The sequence below is a fragment of the Meles meles genome, chromosome 21 (genome assembly GCF_922984935.1).
Source record: "Meles meles chromosome 21, mMelMel3.1 paternal haplotype, whole genome shotgun sequence".
Taxonomy (NCBI): Eukaryota; Metazoa; Chordata; class Mammalia; order Carnivora; family Mustelidae; genus Meles; species Meles meles.
In genome coordinates, this window is record NC_060086.1 from 17,492,092 (window position 1) to 17,509,273 (window position 17,182).

The 17,182-nt window shown below is 46.3% G+C and overlaps 1 protein-coding gene across 1 annotated transcript; it reads left to right on the forward strand.

The window, feature by feature from the left end:
• The first annotated feature begins 604 nt into the window (after positions 1 to 604).
• On the forward strand, positions 605 to 15,537 carry LOC123933495 (transport and Golgi organization protein 1 homolog). The gene is made up of 15 exons (XM_045992727.1): positions 605 to 630; positions 2,337 to 2,425; positions 2,674 to 2,748; positions 3,927 to 3,990; positions 4,157 to 4,295; positions 6,213 to 6,365; positions 6,756 to 6,857; positions 7,507 to 7,567; positions 7,676 to 7,711; positions 7,791 to 7,858; positions 7,981 to 8,075; positions 9,083 to 9,147; positions 12,033 to 12,187; positions 12,761 to 12,843; positions 15,489 to 15,537. Exons 7-14 carry the CDS (start codon positions 6,844 to 6,846, stop codon positions 12,804 to 12,806), a joined length of 540 nt encoding a protein of 179 aa, XP_045848683.1. The 5' UTR covers positions 605 to 630; positions 2,337 to 2,425; positions 2,674 to 2,748; positions 3,927 to 3,990; positions 4,157 to 4,295; positions 6,213 to 6,365; positions 6,756 to 6,843; the 3' UTR covers positions 12,807 to 12,843; positions 15,489 to 15,537.
• The last annotated feature ends 1,645 nt before the right edge of the window (positions 15,538 to 17,182 follow it).

Consider the following 17,182-nt stretch of genomic DNA (forward strand, 5'->3'; position numbering starts at 1 on the left):
TCATATGATCTCCCTGATATGAGGACATGGAGAAGCAACATGGGGGGGGTAGAGGGATAGGAGAAGAATCAATGAAACAAGATGGGATTGGGAGGGAGACAAACCATAAATGACTCTTAATCTCACAAAACAAACTGGGGGTTCCTGGGGGAAGGTGGGATTGGGAGAGGGGGAGCGGGCTATGGACATTGGGGAGGGGAGGCGAACCATAAGAGACTATGGACTCTGAAACAACCTGAGCGTTTTGAAGGGTCAGGGGTGGGAGGTTGGGGGAACAGGTGGTGGGTAATGGGGAGGGCACGTTTTGCATGGAGCACTGGGTGTTGTGCAAAAAGAATGAATACTGTTACGCTGAAAAAATAAACAAAATGGAAAAAAAAATAAGTTATACACACTTGTGCTCTTTATCAGAAATGGATTGTAAACTATGATGACTTAATCAGGAAATTCTAATTTTGTCTTCCTTTTTAGTCCTGTAAATTCATTCTGCTAAGCAAAGCGATTATTGTAATACCTCTGGGTTACAATTGCAGTATTTACCTGAACTATAGATTTTTACTTGTAATGTGTTTTGACATCCAGCTTATCTTTGTTTCTTCCTGTCTTAGATAAAGCCTCAACAATATGAAGGTAAGAGTTTCAGCTTCAGTTTTCTTTGCCAAAAAATTCTCGGTACTGGAGTTTGATGTGGGTATAATTTGACGAGGGATAAATATGGTGACTTCTGATGTCTCACTGACTTGTTAAGTCTTGAAAATAGTTCTCTTCCCCATGTGGAGTCTAAGTGACAATGTGGAGGGAGTTGTCATCTCTAAGAGACCAGGAGGAGGAACACCTGGTGGGACTAGGGAGAATACAAGGTGTAATTTTGCAGAGAGTTGTTTGGGAGGCAAGTGACCAACACAGCCTGAGGTCTGGAGTGAGTACTTCACCATGAGCTGGCTCTTGGTGAAATGTCAAGAGGAGAAAACTCTCTGAGTCTAGCAAACATGCTACACTTACAGAAGGAAGCAGATATTTCCATGCAGAGCATGTGTCATAGGAGAGGATTAAACGGTGGTTTTGAGTCTGAAGTGGAGGGAGCCTTTCCTGCCAGGGGAGAATGAATGGAATAGAGCCTATGCCAGCAGGGATAATGGATAGTGCCTGGGGCACCTAGATTGGTGGTGATTCCATGGTGCTGGTTGTTGGCGGCCTGGTGGCTGCCTGGCACTTAGGAAACTGTTGAATGTCATTGTTCATCACTGTGAGTGCGGCAGTGCTGCTGGTGAGAAGAGGGCTCACAGTGGGCCAGAAGAAGAGAAGTTTGCACTTTCAGGAAAGATGAGAGAATTTTTTTTAAGACATGTTGTTTATTCATTTGATAGAAAGAGAGAGCACAAGCAGGCAGAGTGGCAGGCAGACAGAGAGGGAGAATTGGGCTCCCCGCTGAGCAGAGAGTTGGATGTGGGATGCGATCCCAGGACCCGGTGTCCTGACCCCAGCAGAGGGCAGACCCTTAACCAACTGAGCCACCCAGGTGCCCCAAGATGAGAGAATTAAGTGGCTCTTAGAGGAGTCTGTGTTCTAGACCTTACATGTGTTATCCAGCTGTGATCAGCCTCCTCTTGAGTGTTGTTTTCCTGTAAGGGTAGAGGGTAACATTCTCCTGTTGTGATGAAAAAAGCTTGTCTTCTCGGGTGTGTGCATTATCCAGGCCATCCAGAGACTCTGTGTAACGTGGAGATTGTTACCCAAGTGTGTTTATAGCAGAGATCTTGTCCTCCAGAGCCCCCAGCCTGGGGTTCATGAAAGGCGATCTGTGAGCAGCAGAAAGTCTCTGAAGGCCTGCGAGTTGTCACTCACCTGACATCTTGAGCTTTCCTTGTGTGGAATTCCAAGTAGGACCTGGAAGTGGACGTGGCACTGAGCAGGACCAAAGGATAGTTTTGCTCATTTTGGGTCGTTTGCAGGGACCTGCTTTTGTATCTGAATTATTGGAGGAGAGAGATGTTCGTTGATAGGATGCTCGATTTTTCTGTCACAGCTCTGGCGATGACATGAGCATTTGCAGGGATTGGATTTTCCAAGAATGGTGCTTACAGATGGGAGAAAAATGAGAAGACATTCGATTGCATTTCTCTATGTTTGAAAAACATTTTAAGTAGGAATCTCACTGATATAGAAAGTCTTAGGTTTCAAATGCTGCTACAACTTGCTTTCTTCAGGCACACTGGGAATGCTAGCAAGTTAGTGACACCCAAGTGTCAGAGAATGCTCTCTGGTGCTAACACACTGGGATTATTCAATGTTGCTGTTTTTTCTAATTATCTTAAAATTCTTTTTTCTCCTTTCAGTTACTTTAGACCAACTAAAGAAGAAGATTTATGACCTTAAAAAGGAAAACAGGGATCTTGAAGAAAACATAGCTCATTGGGAGGAGAAGGTATGTGTGCCCTTTCAAATATTTTTTGTGATTTCATTTTGGTTACTTCCCCCTCTGGTAGTTCATTCTATGGATCTATTTCTCTCTCTCTTTCTATAAATGAATAAACAGAAGTGGTCCTTGAGTAAGAGAACCTTCACAAATGTAGCGCACTGCCTCTCTCTTTGTGAAAGGAGTCACACATTGTTAGATAGGTTTCTCTAACATGATATTTTGGAATTCTGATTCCTTTCTCATATGTTTTATAGGTCAGGGAAGTAAAGAAGCAAGCAGAAACGAAGAGAGAACATAAGCTTTCCCTTGCTGAAGTACATAAATTGAAAGTAAGAATCCTTTCTTTGCCTGAATTGTGTTCTAACAACAGAAATAAAAGTAAATGAAATATTATTATTATTATTATTATTATTATTATTTCTAAGATTGATTGATTTGAGAGAAGGAAAGAGTGAGGGGAGGGGGTCTGAAGGAGAGAGAGAAAATGCCAAGCAGACACTGTGCTGACTGTGTTGCCTGATGCAGGAATCAATCCCATGACCCTGAGATCAGGACTTGTGGCAAGCAAAAGCAGGAGTCAGACATTCCACAGACTGGGCCACCCAGGTGCAACCCAGGTGTCCCAAGGAATGAATCATTGTTACTCATTCAATATATATATATATATTTCAACATATTTTCTTTTTTTGTTTTTTTAATTTGTTTTGTTTTTAGATTTTATTTATTTGACAGACAGAGATTACAAGTAGGCAGAGAGGCAGGCAGAGGGAGAGGAGAAAGCAGGCTCCCTGCTGAGCAGAGAGCCCGATGTGGGGCTCGATCCCAGGACCCTGGGATCATGACCTGAGCCAAAGGCAGAGGCTTTAACCCACTGAGCCACCCAGGTGCCCCTCAACATATTTTCTTGAAGGAGAACATCAAAAAGATGGAAGAGGTTAATGAAAATTTGAAGGACACCTTCATTGTAAACAGGCACTCTTACAAGCTGAGAGAGAATATCAAGAACGTGGACATGGTTAAGAGTTAGATGTTAGTTGTCCTATAATATGGCTTGGGAGGCTTTTGGCAAATTGGGTAAGGTGAATGCAGTGTACTCATGTGCCGTTTACGCAGTAGAGCGTGGGCGTCCGGGAACTGCAACTCCTACAGAACAGTGAGCTGCGATTTCACTTAGGACCACCCCGATGAGGTTTGCTATTTCAAGGTCTAGGAAGTATGGTTTATTTCACAGCTGGGTCATCATCACATCATTCAGCGCTGCCTTCTAGCTATGTAGAAAATCCCACAAAATACGTGAGCATTGAAGGGCAATAGCAAGCCCAATTGTGTAGTAGAAGATTATTTTATATCTGTTCCACTAAGAAAGCCATTTGTGCGTTTTTTGACATGAACTAGTTTCCTTACTTTCCCCTTATTCTCTTTATGCCTCAAGGGATTTCTTTGTAGTCCTCCATAATCCTGTCCTGTTAAGTGCCCTCATGTGTCTTTACTCAAATCTGTCTTAAAGGCCCAAGATGAATTGGGGGATCAATAGCTGAGAGCCTTGACGTCCAAAAACCAAGAACTGAAAGGTATGTTGTTTTGGGGGAAGAAATTTCCATATGGTGGCAATGAGTTTGCACCGGGCAGGGATAGAAAGCCTTCCTGCCTTCACAGTCTTGCCCTTCTCCTTTCCCCATCGAAACCAAGTTCTCAGGTCATGGCACAAACACACAAAAGCAAACTCATCCTTTACAGAAAGTAAAAAGTTCCTGGAAGACCAGGGTAATGCCCCGAGTTCTCAGAAAACATCTAAAGAAGCAGAATTGAACCTGCTAAAGAAGAAATTGGATATGGTGGTGGAGTTCTCTGAAAGATGAAAACTGACTGCAGAAGCGTAAGCTATAGCTGTGTTGTCATAAATACCATTGTATGAATTTACATGGTGGCAAGTCTAGATAACTGTATTTGGATCTTCTTGAATTGGATCTTAGAGTACTTTTGCCAAATGCATTCTGTAGAATTGTGCCTGCCCTTCCTATCTGGATTTGTGTAACCTGAATTTTCCTTTCTGTTCTAATGACTTGCCACATGTTGTTGTGTGATTCATTGGGGTAGAAGGGGAAAGGTGCAAGCATTAATCACTTTGATAACTGGATCCCCTCTGGGTCAGTCTACATTGTCCTTTCCTTTTCACTCTCATCACGAGCTCTTACCACTCCTGCATCAGGTCCATTTCTTGTTCAGCATAAGACTTGGGTCCAGAATGTGGAGAGAAAAATGGAATTCTCTTCCTGCAGAAACAGGGAAAGTTTCTTTGTGGAAAGTGGGCTGGGGCTCCAGCAATACTGGGTCCCTTCATCTGGTATACAACTGAGATCATTCGCTGCAGCCCAATCCCTAAGACGGCCAGGGTATTTCCTGTCCACCTGATTTTCTCTTTATTCTTTTTTTTAAGAGATTTTATTTATCTATTTGGCAGAGAGAGACACCACAAGAGAGAGAACACAAGCACGGGGAGTGGGAGAGGGAGAAGCAGGCTTCCTGCCCAACAGGGAGTGCAATGTGGGCTCAATCCCAGGACCCTGGGATCATGACCTGAACCAAATATTTTTTTTTAAAGATTTTATTTATTTGACAGAGAGAAATCACAGAGAGGCAGGCAGAGAGAGAGAAAGGGAAGCAGGCTCTCCGCTGAGCAGAGAGCCCGATGTGGGACTCGATCCCAGGACCCTGAGATCATGACCTGAGCCGAAGGCAGCGGCTCAACCCACTGAGCCACCCAGGTGCCCCTGAACCAAATATTTTTAAGCAGATACTTAATGACTGAGCCATCCTGTTGTCCCTCCACATGATTTTCTAGGTGCAAATCTCCCGGATCCCAACCAAAGCCGGCAGTTTCACTAAGTCTCATCTTTGCTGGCTGGACCAGAACTTTGCTTGTTGCATTCCAACCTGTCCCCAAAAGGTTAATTGTTCATTTACTGTATATTCACTCGCCTGTTCCAGAATTCACTGACGTGTCCTCGGGAAATTGGCTCCCACTGCCAGGCTGGCTTTCTCCTAGGCTTCCTTCTTCTCCATGTGGTTCTCATGTTTCTTCATGTGCTCTTTAGAAATTGGGTGCATTCTCTACAAGTTCGCTCTCTTGTCCAGTGTTTCCTTTTGTTTCTCATGAGATCAGGATGTTTGAGTCCCTCATTCATGTTGAAATTCCCTGTCTTCCCTGGAGACTCAGGTTTGTGTTATTCCTTCTGACTCCAGGGGTAGGGGCCGTTCTCTTTCACAGGCACCTGGGTTCTGTTCATTGGTAGGTTCTTCTTGGGGCGGGTCCAGTGTCCTGACCACCTTTCTCTCTTCAAAACCATATCCCTGAGCCCCACGTTGACTGCCGCTCCAGAAGACATTTGCTGAAGGGTAGTTGAGAGTCCAGAAGCAGATGCTCATGTCCTTCTCTTTCTAGAGCTTTTGTCTGTTTCTAAAGTCTTTCTGCATGAGATTCTTGACAAGTGTCCTGTTGAAACCTTGTGAATCAACACCATGAACAAAAGAGTCTGTGGGCAGCACAGCAAACCAACATTTCTAACATTGCCATTTGCTGCCTTCACCATTCATGAACTTGGTCTTGTTCAAGAAGGTTGACTGAATGGAGCTGACAGTTTTCCATCTGAAGTCTGTTCCCTGAGATAACACCCTGCATATGTGACAGTTCAATGGATTATTTGAGGACATATTTTTGGCATTAAGATTGACAGTTCAATGGATTATTTGAGGACATATTTTTGGCATTAAGATTGGCCTTTTCCTACACCAGGATTTTTCAAGAGGGTGCAGAGTTTGTACTTCTAAAGCCTAGAGGTATGTGGGAGTGAGTTTCCATGCCAGTGAAGCCATATTCTGGAAGGTTCCTTTCGGGCTGACTGTTTCAGGCCCAGCCTTGGTCTGAGGATCAGGGCTCCCCATGGAGGTGTGAGACTAATGACGGGCCCCTGCTTTATCCTAATGGGTGTAGTTGTTCAGGCTTGGCTTTTCACTTTGAATTGAAATGAGCCTTCACCATCTCAAATCAAAGACATACTCCAAGAGGGCACAAAGTGCAATGTTATTTGGTGACATGGTGAGTGAATTAAAGTAGAGAAGCATGAAGACAGCTCTGATTGCAGGGAGCTTGGCCAGCAGCCAGAGTTTGATTTTTCTTTAACCCTAAATGGGGCCTTCATTCATTTCCCTGTTGTGTTGTCAGTCTGTGCTTTTAGTGGGGACATTCCAACCTAGGCCATCAAGTGTGCTGGGAGGATAAATGGCAGAAATTCAGGACCTTGGCTCCTGGACAATTTATATACCTTTCCCATCTTAGGAAGCTAGAAGAGACGCTTTATGAACTGAATTCAACCAAGAATGAGCTGTCAGCTGCTGAAGAAAATCTGAAAGTAACCAAAGAAGAAATGGAGAAGTATAGGTAAGTTCAGACACTACATACTAATGGCTCCTGAAATCCCAGTTCCCTTTGGATTTTTAATCTTTGTACATTATTAGGACTCAAGTAATATACACAAATTTTCATAGGATGTATCCAGAGAGAATTAACAGACACGGAAATATAAGGAACAAAACAATTACATTACTAAACATGTCCTGATCCCCAGCGCTGGCGTGACTCTGTGGAAACTGGCTCCACACCAGTGTCCATGGGGTGGTGTCAGTTGTCCTCATCTTGAGGAGAGCAGTTTGTCCTAGGATGAGTCCTACCTATAAATGTAGTGCCATCTAATTGCGCTGGTCTTTGCAACCCTGGGAACCATGGTGAGGATAGAAGCTAAAGGAGAATAGAACTTCATGACAAAAGACATTTGTCATGTGCTGAGGGAAAGATTGAAAACGGGTAAGGAAATTATGTCAGTTCTGAACCTGCAGGTGAAGAAAAACGATTAAGGAAAGGCTGTAACAATAGCTGTGATCCTTTGTCCAATTATAGTCTGCTGAAAGTGTTTCCTGTGTCAGGATCAATTGTATGAGGGGACAGATCAGAGGAGGTTGGTCACATGGGCATGATTGAAAATCACACCCAGTGTTGGGTTTTGTCTGATGAAAACAATTGTCCCTCATAGACAACAAGTGGAAGAAATGCAAGATCAGCTGCAAGAGACTGAGCTCACCTTCAGTCAAAAGGTAAACTGAGTTGTGTCCAACACACTGACCCCTTGGCACCCCCTGCAGGTGATGGAAGTGGCCCTTAGAGCCCTGACCATGGGCTTTCAGTGTGTTGGCTTTTTTCAGATCACAGTTCAGGAGAGGAATGCTCTGGCTAACTGGGTAAGTGTTTTCCTTAACCTTATCTTCGTTTGGGGCACAGTCAGGCACAACTGAAGGTGAGTGTGTTTTTCTCCCACAGATGAAGGCTCGGGATTGGGAGAGGAGGTTAGTGCAGCAGAGCAGGGAGAACGCCTACCTGAAATACAGGTGTGAGAGTTTGACGTGCGTTTTTACGGGTGTTTGGAGTGGTGATGGTTATGCTATTTAGTGTCTAGAGAGGACGTGGTGTTGTAATTCTTAGAGATGTCCACTCTTTTTCTGTGTTCAAGACTATGCATGATGGAAGGGGAGATGCTGCCTGTGGGATCCATGAGGTGCGAACAGATGTTGGGAAAGCCTGAGTTGCAGAAGCCTGTGTGGCAAGGTAGGGAGCACAATGTGAAATGCAGCAGCCTGGTTTCTGCTGTGAAACCACACGGTGTCCTTCCCGTTCCTGTGGGTGATCGCTGTGTGTCCTGGAGAGAATCACAAGCCTGCAGTTTGTCTGAAGGGGTGACAGGAGGGTGCTTTCCCCATATGCCCCCAGGCAGCAGGACACTTGCCCCTGTGACAGGTGGAGCTCACGCCCCTCCACTACTTACCCCCACCCCACCCCCTTCGGAAGAACTGAGCCTGAGAAGGTGGGAGTTGAGCACCCTTCCCACCTTGACTCAGTGGTCAAGACTTGGCAAAAAAAAAAAAAAAAAAAAAGAAAGAAAAAAAAGACTATTTTTGAAAAAGGGCATTTATTTATTTGTTATGGGGATTCCTATATTTTTGTTTTCTTTGTAATCTATGGGACCATATTCAGCAATGAAATATATTTTACTCCTCTCACGTTATCGGTGCAATGCCATAGCTTTATTGCTCAATCTGCCAATGTTTTCTTTGTTCGTGACTATACAACTGTAAAAGTCTGTTTCTTCCCTGAAATGTTTATTTGTTGGCCAGGCACACATGCTAGGTCTCATCTGCAGGATGGACAAATGAACCATGCACCTGAGGCCTGAGAAGAGAACATGGGCCGTTCATGTTGGGGGTTTGTGGATGTCACCCACACAAGGATATTCTCACTTAGATGTTTAGTCTATGAAGAAAAGGTGATTTTGCCTGATGTGTGTTGAGCACCCCAATTTTAGTGTTGATTTCCAGCCAGTTGTACCCCTACCTGTCCACACGTGATGGTTTACTTACAGAAACACTGGGACCAGGGCCCTGGAGTGTCTCCCACAAGAGTGAGGTGACTGGTGTCTCTCTTCGCAAAGGAATCACTTGAGTCACGTAGGAAAACCTCTGATAAGGGACCCAAGTGTGGGAAAGAGTACAAGGTGAGGGAGGAAGGCATGGAGGGCATGCAAACCACAATAAACCTCTGAGCTTTGTCTGATCCAGCACCTAGACTGGTTCCCAGGATGAACAGCAGCACCAGCCCTCAAGGGGACCCAGAGATGCCTACGGTAAGTGCTGTGGCATTTTTAGTTGTGTCATTTCTGAAATATATTGCAGTGTGGACAGCTCCCTGTCCTGGCCTTCGTGCTTCCTCCCAAAACTGTAGATGCTTAGGGGCATGTGAGAGTAGGATGCTCACCTCGTACATTGTGTGTGTCTGTGTGTGTGAGACTGTGTGCACACGTGTGTGCGTGTGTGTAAATAACTCGAGGAGGATGACATCTCACTCCACAGTGAAGTTGGCTAGTCCGGCTGACTCCTTGTGGTTTGCTTTCCTGCGGGAGCAGGAGCATTTTTGGTTTTCGGGTCAGGGGGCTAACCTGGGAGGATGTCTGCAGAGGTCCTCACAGACGGAAAATGGGGAAAGCCAGGACTGCCTCACACTTGGGCCACATGCTTTGGGCAGCCTGAGTGTTGGTGGAGAAGGTGAGTTGTGACCTCCCATGTGTCCCTTCTGTGTGGATGAAGAGGGGAGCTGGAACCCCTCCAGTTGGCCCCTGGGTGAGATGATGGTAAACTCTGGCAGGTGCCAGGTGCTTCGTAGAAAACACCCCCTGGAGCAGCGGCCCCAAAGAGGGAATCCCGGTGACTCCCCGCAGGCCCCACACCTCACACGTGTTTCAGTTGTGCTCCCGTGAGCAGGTACTGATGGGGTCTGGTGGCTGTGCCAGCTCATAGCGTCTCTCCCGACCCATCCTGGGAGCATTGCTCGTGCTCTCCAGACACATCGGTTTGCATTTGGGGATGTCGAATCAGCCCCTCAGTGGTTCTCAGCACCAAGGAATATGCATTTGCTCTGTGCCTGAGCTAAGGAGTGTCCAGATGTCGGGGACGTGGATCCACAGACCTGGTCTCGCTCACTCTAGGGGTCGTGCTTCTCTCAGAAAGTGCTCTTCCAGGTCCTCTGCAGAACTCCGGACACTCCTGTCTCTTCAGCGGTGTCTGTAGCCATGGACAGCCCTTGTGCCCTTGTGCAGCATAGCACACCTCCTTGTCAGGGAGGGAAGCAGAGTTGCTCAGGGGGGTTGCTGGTGGGCTGCCGCTAGACCCACAAGTGACTGCACTTCCACGCATGAACAGCAGGCTTCCCATGGCCTCTCATTGTGTCTGTTCTCAATGTACAGAAGGAGATTCTGTGCTTGCTGTGATGGGGGGAAGTGTGGTCCCAGCCATAGATACTGGCCTGTCTGGAATGGAGTTTTTTCCTGAGTTGATTATCCTTGGTAACAGACTCCTTGTCTCTGTCGAGGTGCAGACCTGTATTAACATGTGGTGACAGTAGTTTTCCCCATGGCATCTGTTCACCCCAGTTTCTAGGGGAGACACAGGGGATGGGTGGCCGTTCTGGCACCGATGCTACTGTCTTGGAACGTGGTGGTGGGGAAGATGGGTGTGCGTGTGTGTGCACCCCTGCCTGCCCACAATGCACACCGGGGAAGTAACTGGGGGAGGAGGACCCCACCCTCCACAGTGAAGTCCTCTGGCCGGCCCGACTCCCTTTAGGTTACGTTCAGGTTCACTGGTGTTGTGCTCATGCTGGGGATAGATGGGTCTGGTAATCCTCACAAAAGGAAACTGGGGAAAACTCTCTGTGCATTTTATACTGTCTCCTTTGCAGTCTGGAATGTTCTCAGGGCATGTTTCACGAGTCATCCCCATTTTACTTCTGCTGGAAAACGTGCCGTGCCGAACCAGCCCACTTAACACCCTTTCTACAAGTATTTTGAAGTATCAAAGTTCTCAGGTGCACTGTCGTAATTGCAACCCATGCACACATTCTCACGGGGGACGTCAGTGATTACCTGTGTGACCATTGCCTCCCAGTCCTTCAGCCGGGCTTCCAGGAGCAGGTCATTTGGTCCTAAGTTACTGTGTGAGCTGATTTCTTTTCCCATCACACGTGTGGAGTTTTCAATCAGAAAGCGTATACATTTTTATGAATTCTCTTATTTGGCCTTCCCATCTTCATTTCCCATTAGACAAAAATACTCTGAAACTCAGTAGGTTGAAATTTCCAAATAACTGTTTGAAGACAAACACAGCTGCTGAGTTTAAATAAGGGTCATTGGTATCATGTTCCTCAGAAGACACTTTTCCAGTGCCCCTGTCAGACCACAAGCCCCTAATTTCTGAAGTGTCTTTGTGGCCATGGACAGAAACTGTAGAGAGTAGAGGACCCCTTTGTCAGGAGGCAAGGCAGCGTGGAGATAGTCAGGGACTTAAAAGCAAACGATTCCTCTCAAGTGGCTCGGAAACTTTGTGGAGAAAGGGCATTCAGTTTGTCACATTCTCTCCATTCTGACCAAACCAAAATCTTCTCCGGTGGCTGAGGAGGAAAGAGGAAGTGTTGTCCTGGATGTCGATGCCTCCGTTTCTGGAATGTGCTGCTTTACTAGTTTGCAATGATCCTTTTTCATCTTTTTAAATTAATTTATTTACTTATTTGACAGAGAGAAATCATAAGTAGGCAGAAAGGCAGGCAGAGAGAGTGAGAGGGAAGCAGGCTCCCTGCTGAGCAGAGAGCCCGATGTGGGACTCGATCCCAGGACCCTGAGATCATGACCTGAGCCGAAGGCAGCGGCTTAAACCACTGAGCCACCCAGGCGCCCCTCCTTTTTCATCTTTAAGACAATACTTCTTACTAGGGAACGTGGGCAGACATGGGCAGTAATGTTTGGTGACAGGCTATTTCTGTCACAGCCATTGCGCTCTCCCCCCTCATTGTACTGGCACCAGCTGGGAGGGGCATGAACATTTTCTAGCACGATGCAGATCTCCTGGAAGGTGGCATTGGAGAAGGAGCTGGGTGCTGAGAGCTCTTTGTTTTGGTTGCTTTTCTTGGTGTTGCAACTTTTGTCTGTTTTACTAAAATATTTTCTTGTCTGTTCTGCAGGTCGGTAGAGGTGTGAGAGTGTTTCCTCATTGCCTAGGGCCCCTCCGTTTTACCCTACCACATGGGGTGGAATGTACCAGGCTTCCCTCTTCCTCATCCATCTCCACAGTGGTGGACATGGGGGCCTCAGCCACACCTCGTTCCTCCACCACATGGTGAGATGATCTGAATTGACGTGAGTTGTAAAGCTTATTCATAGTTGAACCACTTCTGTCGGTGGAGAGGACGGAGAGGTGGTACCACAAGGCTTTGCAATGCAATGATAAGCTCGAGTGAGGACACGGTAACATTCCTCCACTTTGGGTAGACGTCCATCTCATGGACTGTCTGGTTCACCGTACAGAACTGGGCAGCAGGTGTCTACCATGGAGAAGAAAAGTGACATTTCACAGAGGACAGACATAGAGGCATTGCCCAGGTGCACTCCGCAGATACGATGTTTTGGACTCTGTGCTGGACGAAGCACAACCTTCACATCACTCTCACGTGTGGACACCCCAATTGTCCAGCGTTATAGATTAGTTCTGGAAACATCTGTTCCCAGGCAGAGTGGTCATACCTGTGAGGGTGAGGGACAGTTCCCCCTTCCACAGGGGTCAGGGAATTCCTGTGAGAAAAACAAAGGACCCTCCAGAGGGAGAGAGGGGAATAGGCTGGGGCACGGGAAGAGTGTTGGCTTGAATCCTGCATGGTCATCGCCGTTCTAAATCCACCTCTGTCCCTTCTAGGCCTTCGGTCCCAAACAGAAGCCTGTGGAACTCAAGGGGACAATAGAAGCACCATGCCCAAGAAGGTCCCAGAGAAGAGCCAAGTAAATACTGGGGTGTTTTCAGTTATACCCGTTTCTGGAGTCCTGTTCCTCTCTGGGCAGCACAGTGTCCTGACCTGTGTCTGTTGGGTATCTCCTGCGGTCCATGTGTGGTGTCGTTTCCCGTTCAAAGTGGCAAGTCTTCATTGGGAGCTTACAGGCATCTCTGTTTCCAGATCATCACCTTGCGGTTGTGCTGGTGGAGCAAAGGCAGAGTTTGTGCTCAGGGCTTGACATTCAAGGAGAAACCGGGCTGGGGACGCAGTAAGATTCTGAAGTTCCTCAGGACACATGTGCGTGTCCCTGACCATTTGCACACACTGAGCAGTGGGCAAGTGCCATTGTTGGGAAGGAAGTGTCTCCGTTGCATAATGGCAGACATCTATCTCTTACATCGTGCACATCCAGCATCCACATATGTTGTTCTGGGAGGGATGAAACACCTCTCACTTCATCTGCAGCGTGTAGAGTTTGAGCTGTCATTTCCTTAGTTGTGTAAACGCCTGACACAGGGCTATGGTCCCTTCATTGATCATTAGTGTAGGGGTCTGCCCTTGTCCTCTGCAGTCTAGAAACGTGTGGGTAATGCTCTTGTCCAGTCGTGGAGGTGAGAATGAGAAACAGTGGCCGATGCTGGTGGCTGGTGTGGAGGGTTTTTTAGAATGTTGCTCAGTCACTTCCAGGGGGAGAAGCTTCTGTCTTTTCTATGGCATGTGTCAGATACAGATGCTGGAGCGTCCTCCACGAGGACCCGCGGTGCTGCCCACAGGCCTCTCATGTCATGATGGAGTGAAGGCTGCTGTGGACATGGTAACTTTCTTCCGGTTGTTCTGTAGATACAATTGATGTATCTTTGTCTTCCAGTCATACTGAGGGGGTTGGCAGGTCCCTTGTGGTCACAGAGAGCTGCCCTTCTCTGATAGCTGGGCACAGCAGGTGTGCGTGCACGCATGGTACAGAGACGACACTCTGTGCTCTAGGAGGGATGAGGACTGCTCTTAATGTGAGGAATTGAGGGTGTGTGTCTGAGCAAAGGGAGGGACACACTGATGAAAGGACATAGACGGTGTTTTCCGTATAAGGGAAGAACCAGAGATTTATCCAGAAAGAAGGGAGGGAGCCCCAAGTCACAAAAAAATAGGGTGTTGTGGGTGCTGAGAAGCCTGGAGGTGCTCAGGGAGAGCCTGGGCTTCTCTCAGGGAGGGTGAGGCTGTTCCCGGCAGGCCAGCAGCTTGAGAGTGAGTGTGAGGACACCGTGTGGTCCACACCAACTGTTGCATGTGTTCACTCATGCAGTGTGGATCACACCGTCATTTGTCTCAGAATGTCATTTTTGCCATGAAGCCATTCACGCAGAGTCTGTGAAGAGCATTATTTCCCTGAATTTCTGAAGGCTCTGACCCATGTGAAAGACTGTCATGGAGATTTGGGAAATCTAACTTGGTCTTTGGGGATTCTTGTCTGGCTGACTTTATGTCCCCCAGTGAGAACACGTGAAGACGGGACCGAGACCCCGCAAATGGGGCCCTCGCCTCAACCCGAGTCAGACTGTTAGCGGGGGAGTCAGAGTTGGCCAAGAGGGCCCTAGCTGGAGCCCTGTCTCCAGGCCTCTGCATCTGCATCACCGCCCCGCCTGTAGCTGTGCGCCTCCCCCAGGACTTCAGTCCCAGTGTCCTGGGGATTTGTCTGTGTTCCTGATTTCTCAGCCCAAGTACCAGCTCTCAGTGGGGCCTTCTCAGGGCCTCAGCTTTTTTTAAATTTGTGATAGAGAGAGCATACTGGATTCTGAGATCACTAGAGCAATAGGAATTGAAGTACATAAAGAACCTGCAGGGGCCCCCGGGCGGCTCAGTCGGTTAAGCAGCAGAATCTTGATTCCTGCTCAGGTCATGATATCGAGGTTCTGAGATTGAGCCCCATGTTGGGCTTACTGCTGAGTGTGGAGCCTGTCTGGGATTCTCTCTCTCCCTCACCTTCTCCCCCTTCCCTCTTCACTCACAAGTTTGTCCTTTCTCTGTCTCTATGTCAAAAAGAAAAAAAAAATTGGCAAAGTGTCTGGGCTCTGACCATTCACTGTTCTCACTGTTTAAATGAAAATAGCTCCATGTTGGTGAGTGTCAAAATATGTTCATTTAAGTCCATAAAATATACTAAGAGTGTAACACCTCAGCCCAGGTAATGGCAATTCTCATTTAAAAGTCAAAACAAAGAGCCCCCTTTTTCTTTTTTTTTTTTTTAAAGATTTTATTTATTTATTTGACAGAGAGAGATCACAAGTAGATAGAGAGGCAGGCAGAGAGAGGGAGAGGGAAGCAGGCTCCCTGCTGAGCAGAGAGCCCGATGCGGGACTCGATCCCAGGACCCTGAGATCATGACCTGAGCCGAAGGCAGCGGCTTAACCCACTGAGCCACCCAGGCGCCCCGAGCCCCCTTTTTCTATTAAATGTAAAAGATAGTTAAGAGAATGGGTACAATCAGAGATTTATATGTGAGATGTAAAGACAATTACTGTCTATTATGAATAGACTCGCAGAGGCGGCCACACACTGAAGTGTTCATCCAAGGCCTCAGATACACTATGGGAGGCAGAGAGCATTTGGGAAAACAGAAGGTCCCATTGTACTAACCCAAATCCTTTTGCCTTACAGGCTAATCATTTTGTAATCTGAAGACTTCCTTGACCTCCTACAACCAGGCTCCAATGAGTTTATATTTATATATATATATTTATATGAATATATATATTTATATGAATATATATGAATATATATATTATATATATATTATATATATAATATATATATAATATATATATATTGGGCATATATTGGGCAGGGAAAGCATTCAGACCATCATTCAGGCAGAAAGCATTCATATGAATATGAATATATATATATTATATATATATAATATATATATGTATATATATTATATATATAAATATATATATTTATATATATATTTTATATATATATAAATATATATATTTACATATATAATATATATTATATATATTTATATAAATATTATATATAATATATATAAATATATATATAAATATATATATATCATATATATATTATATATATGAATATATATATTTATATATATAATATATATATTATATATATAAATATATATATTCATATATATTATATATATATATTATATATATACATATATATATAAATATATATATTATATATATATTGTATATATATAATATACATATATATTATAATATATATATGATATATATATATTTATATGAATGCTTTCTGCCTGGTGGTCTGAATGCTTTCCCTGCCCATCCTGTCCCCTGTGCTTTGTCTCTCCTGGTATCCCCCCAGTAAACCGTTCACGGTTCTGTCTCTGTGTCAGCGTCTGCCTTCAGGAGGACCTACAGTCCCTCTCCTTCAAGTGCACAGGGTGAAGCCTTCAGACACAGATAACACCCTGGAAGCCGTGGGGTGATGGCGGATAGAGCAAGATTGCCCTTCGTAGTACCTCTACTGCAAGGGACTCCAGGAATCCTTCTGGGGAGGGGGCCCAGCTTGAATTTAGATCTGCTGCTGTTTGTATTAACTCTGGTGATGGATCCTCTTCAGCACATGGACCCTGCTAGTTTAGGGGGGGTAGTGATCAGCAAGACAGGTGGCTGTCCCCAGGCAGTGGTCTTCTGTGACTGTGAGCAGAGAATGAAGTGTTTGGCGAGACCCTGAGAGCCTGGTGAGGAGGCCCAGCATTAATCCAGGTTTTGTGCAGTGGTTTCACCTTACCAGTTGCCCCCCAACTACAGGGGGGCCTTGAGTGGAGCAGATGGTGGCAGTGTTTGTGGTAAGACCCATGATGCCCCTCAGTCCTCCCACAGTTTCCCTGTTGAGGGATGCACAGGGCCGAGGTCAATGACAGGAGACCCATCCCTTCCTCAGCAGCAGGAGGAGTTGGGGGTATGCTTCTGTCAGCTTTTAGGCCCCTTTTGCCAATCCCTTCTGCAGCAGAGCTGCTGCATCCTGCAAAGCCCTCCTTCTTCCCAGGTCATGGACGCAGCTGTCCTCCAGCAGCTTTGGGGTCATGGCTGGGCCACCGAAGTATCAAGGCCATTCTGTCCACATGCTGCCCAGGAGCGGCTGGTAACTGCACTGCAGCAGTCAGGGTCAGCCTGAACAGCCTTTATAAATGGGATTGTCATGCCCTGTGGCAGGGCCTGGGCCGAATGAGGGCAGGAGAGGGGGGAGACAGGAGAGGTTGTTCCCTGTGGTGTTCCTGGACAGAGCCGCACAGAGTGGAAGGCCTGAGGGTCTGCGGAGTGATAAAGAGACTGTCAGGATAAGAAACTGAG

Excerpts from the sequence above, each read along its gene's own strand:
- LOC123933495 (XM_045992727.1), top strand. Across the intron at positions 7,859-7,980 it reads AACGCCTACCTGAAATACAG|ACTATGCATGATGGAAGGGG; the intron begins GTGTGAGAGTTT and ends TCTGTGTTCAAG. Across the intron at positions 8,076-9,082 it reads GCAGAAGCCTGTGTGGCAAG|CACCTAGACTGGTTCCCAGG; the intron begins GTAGGGAGCACA and ends TGTCTGATCCAG.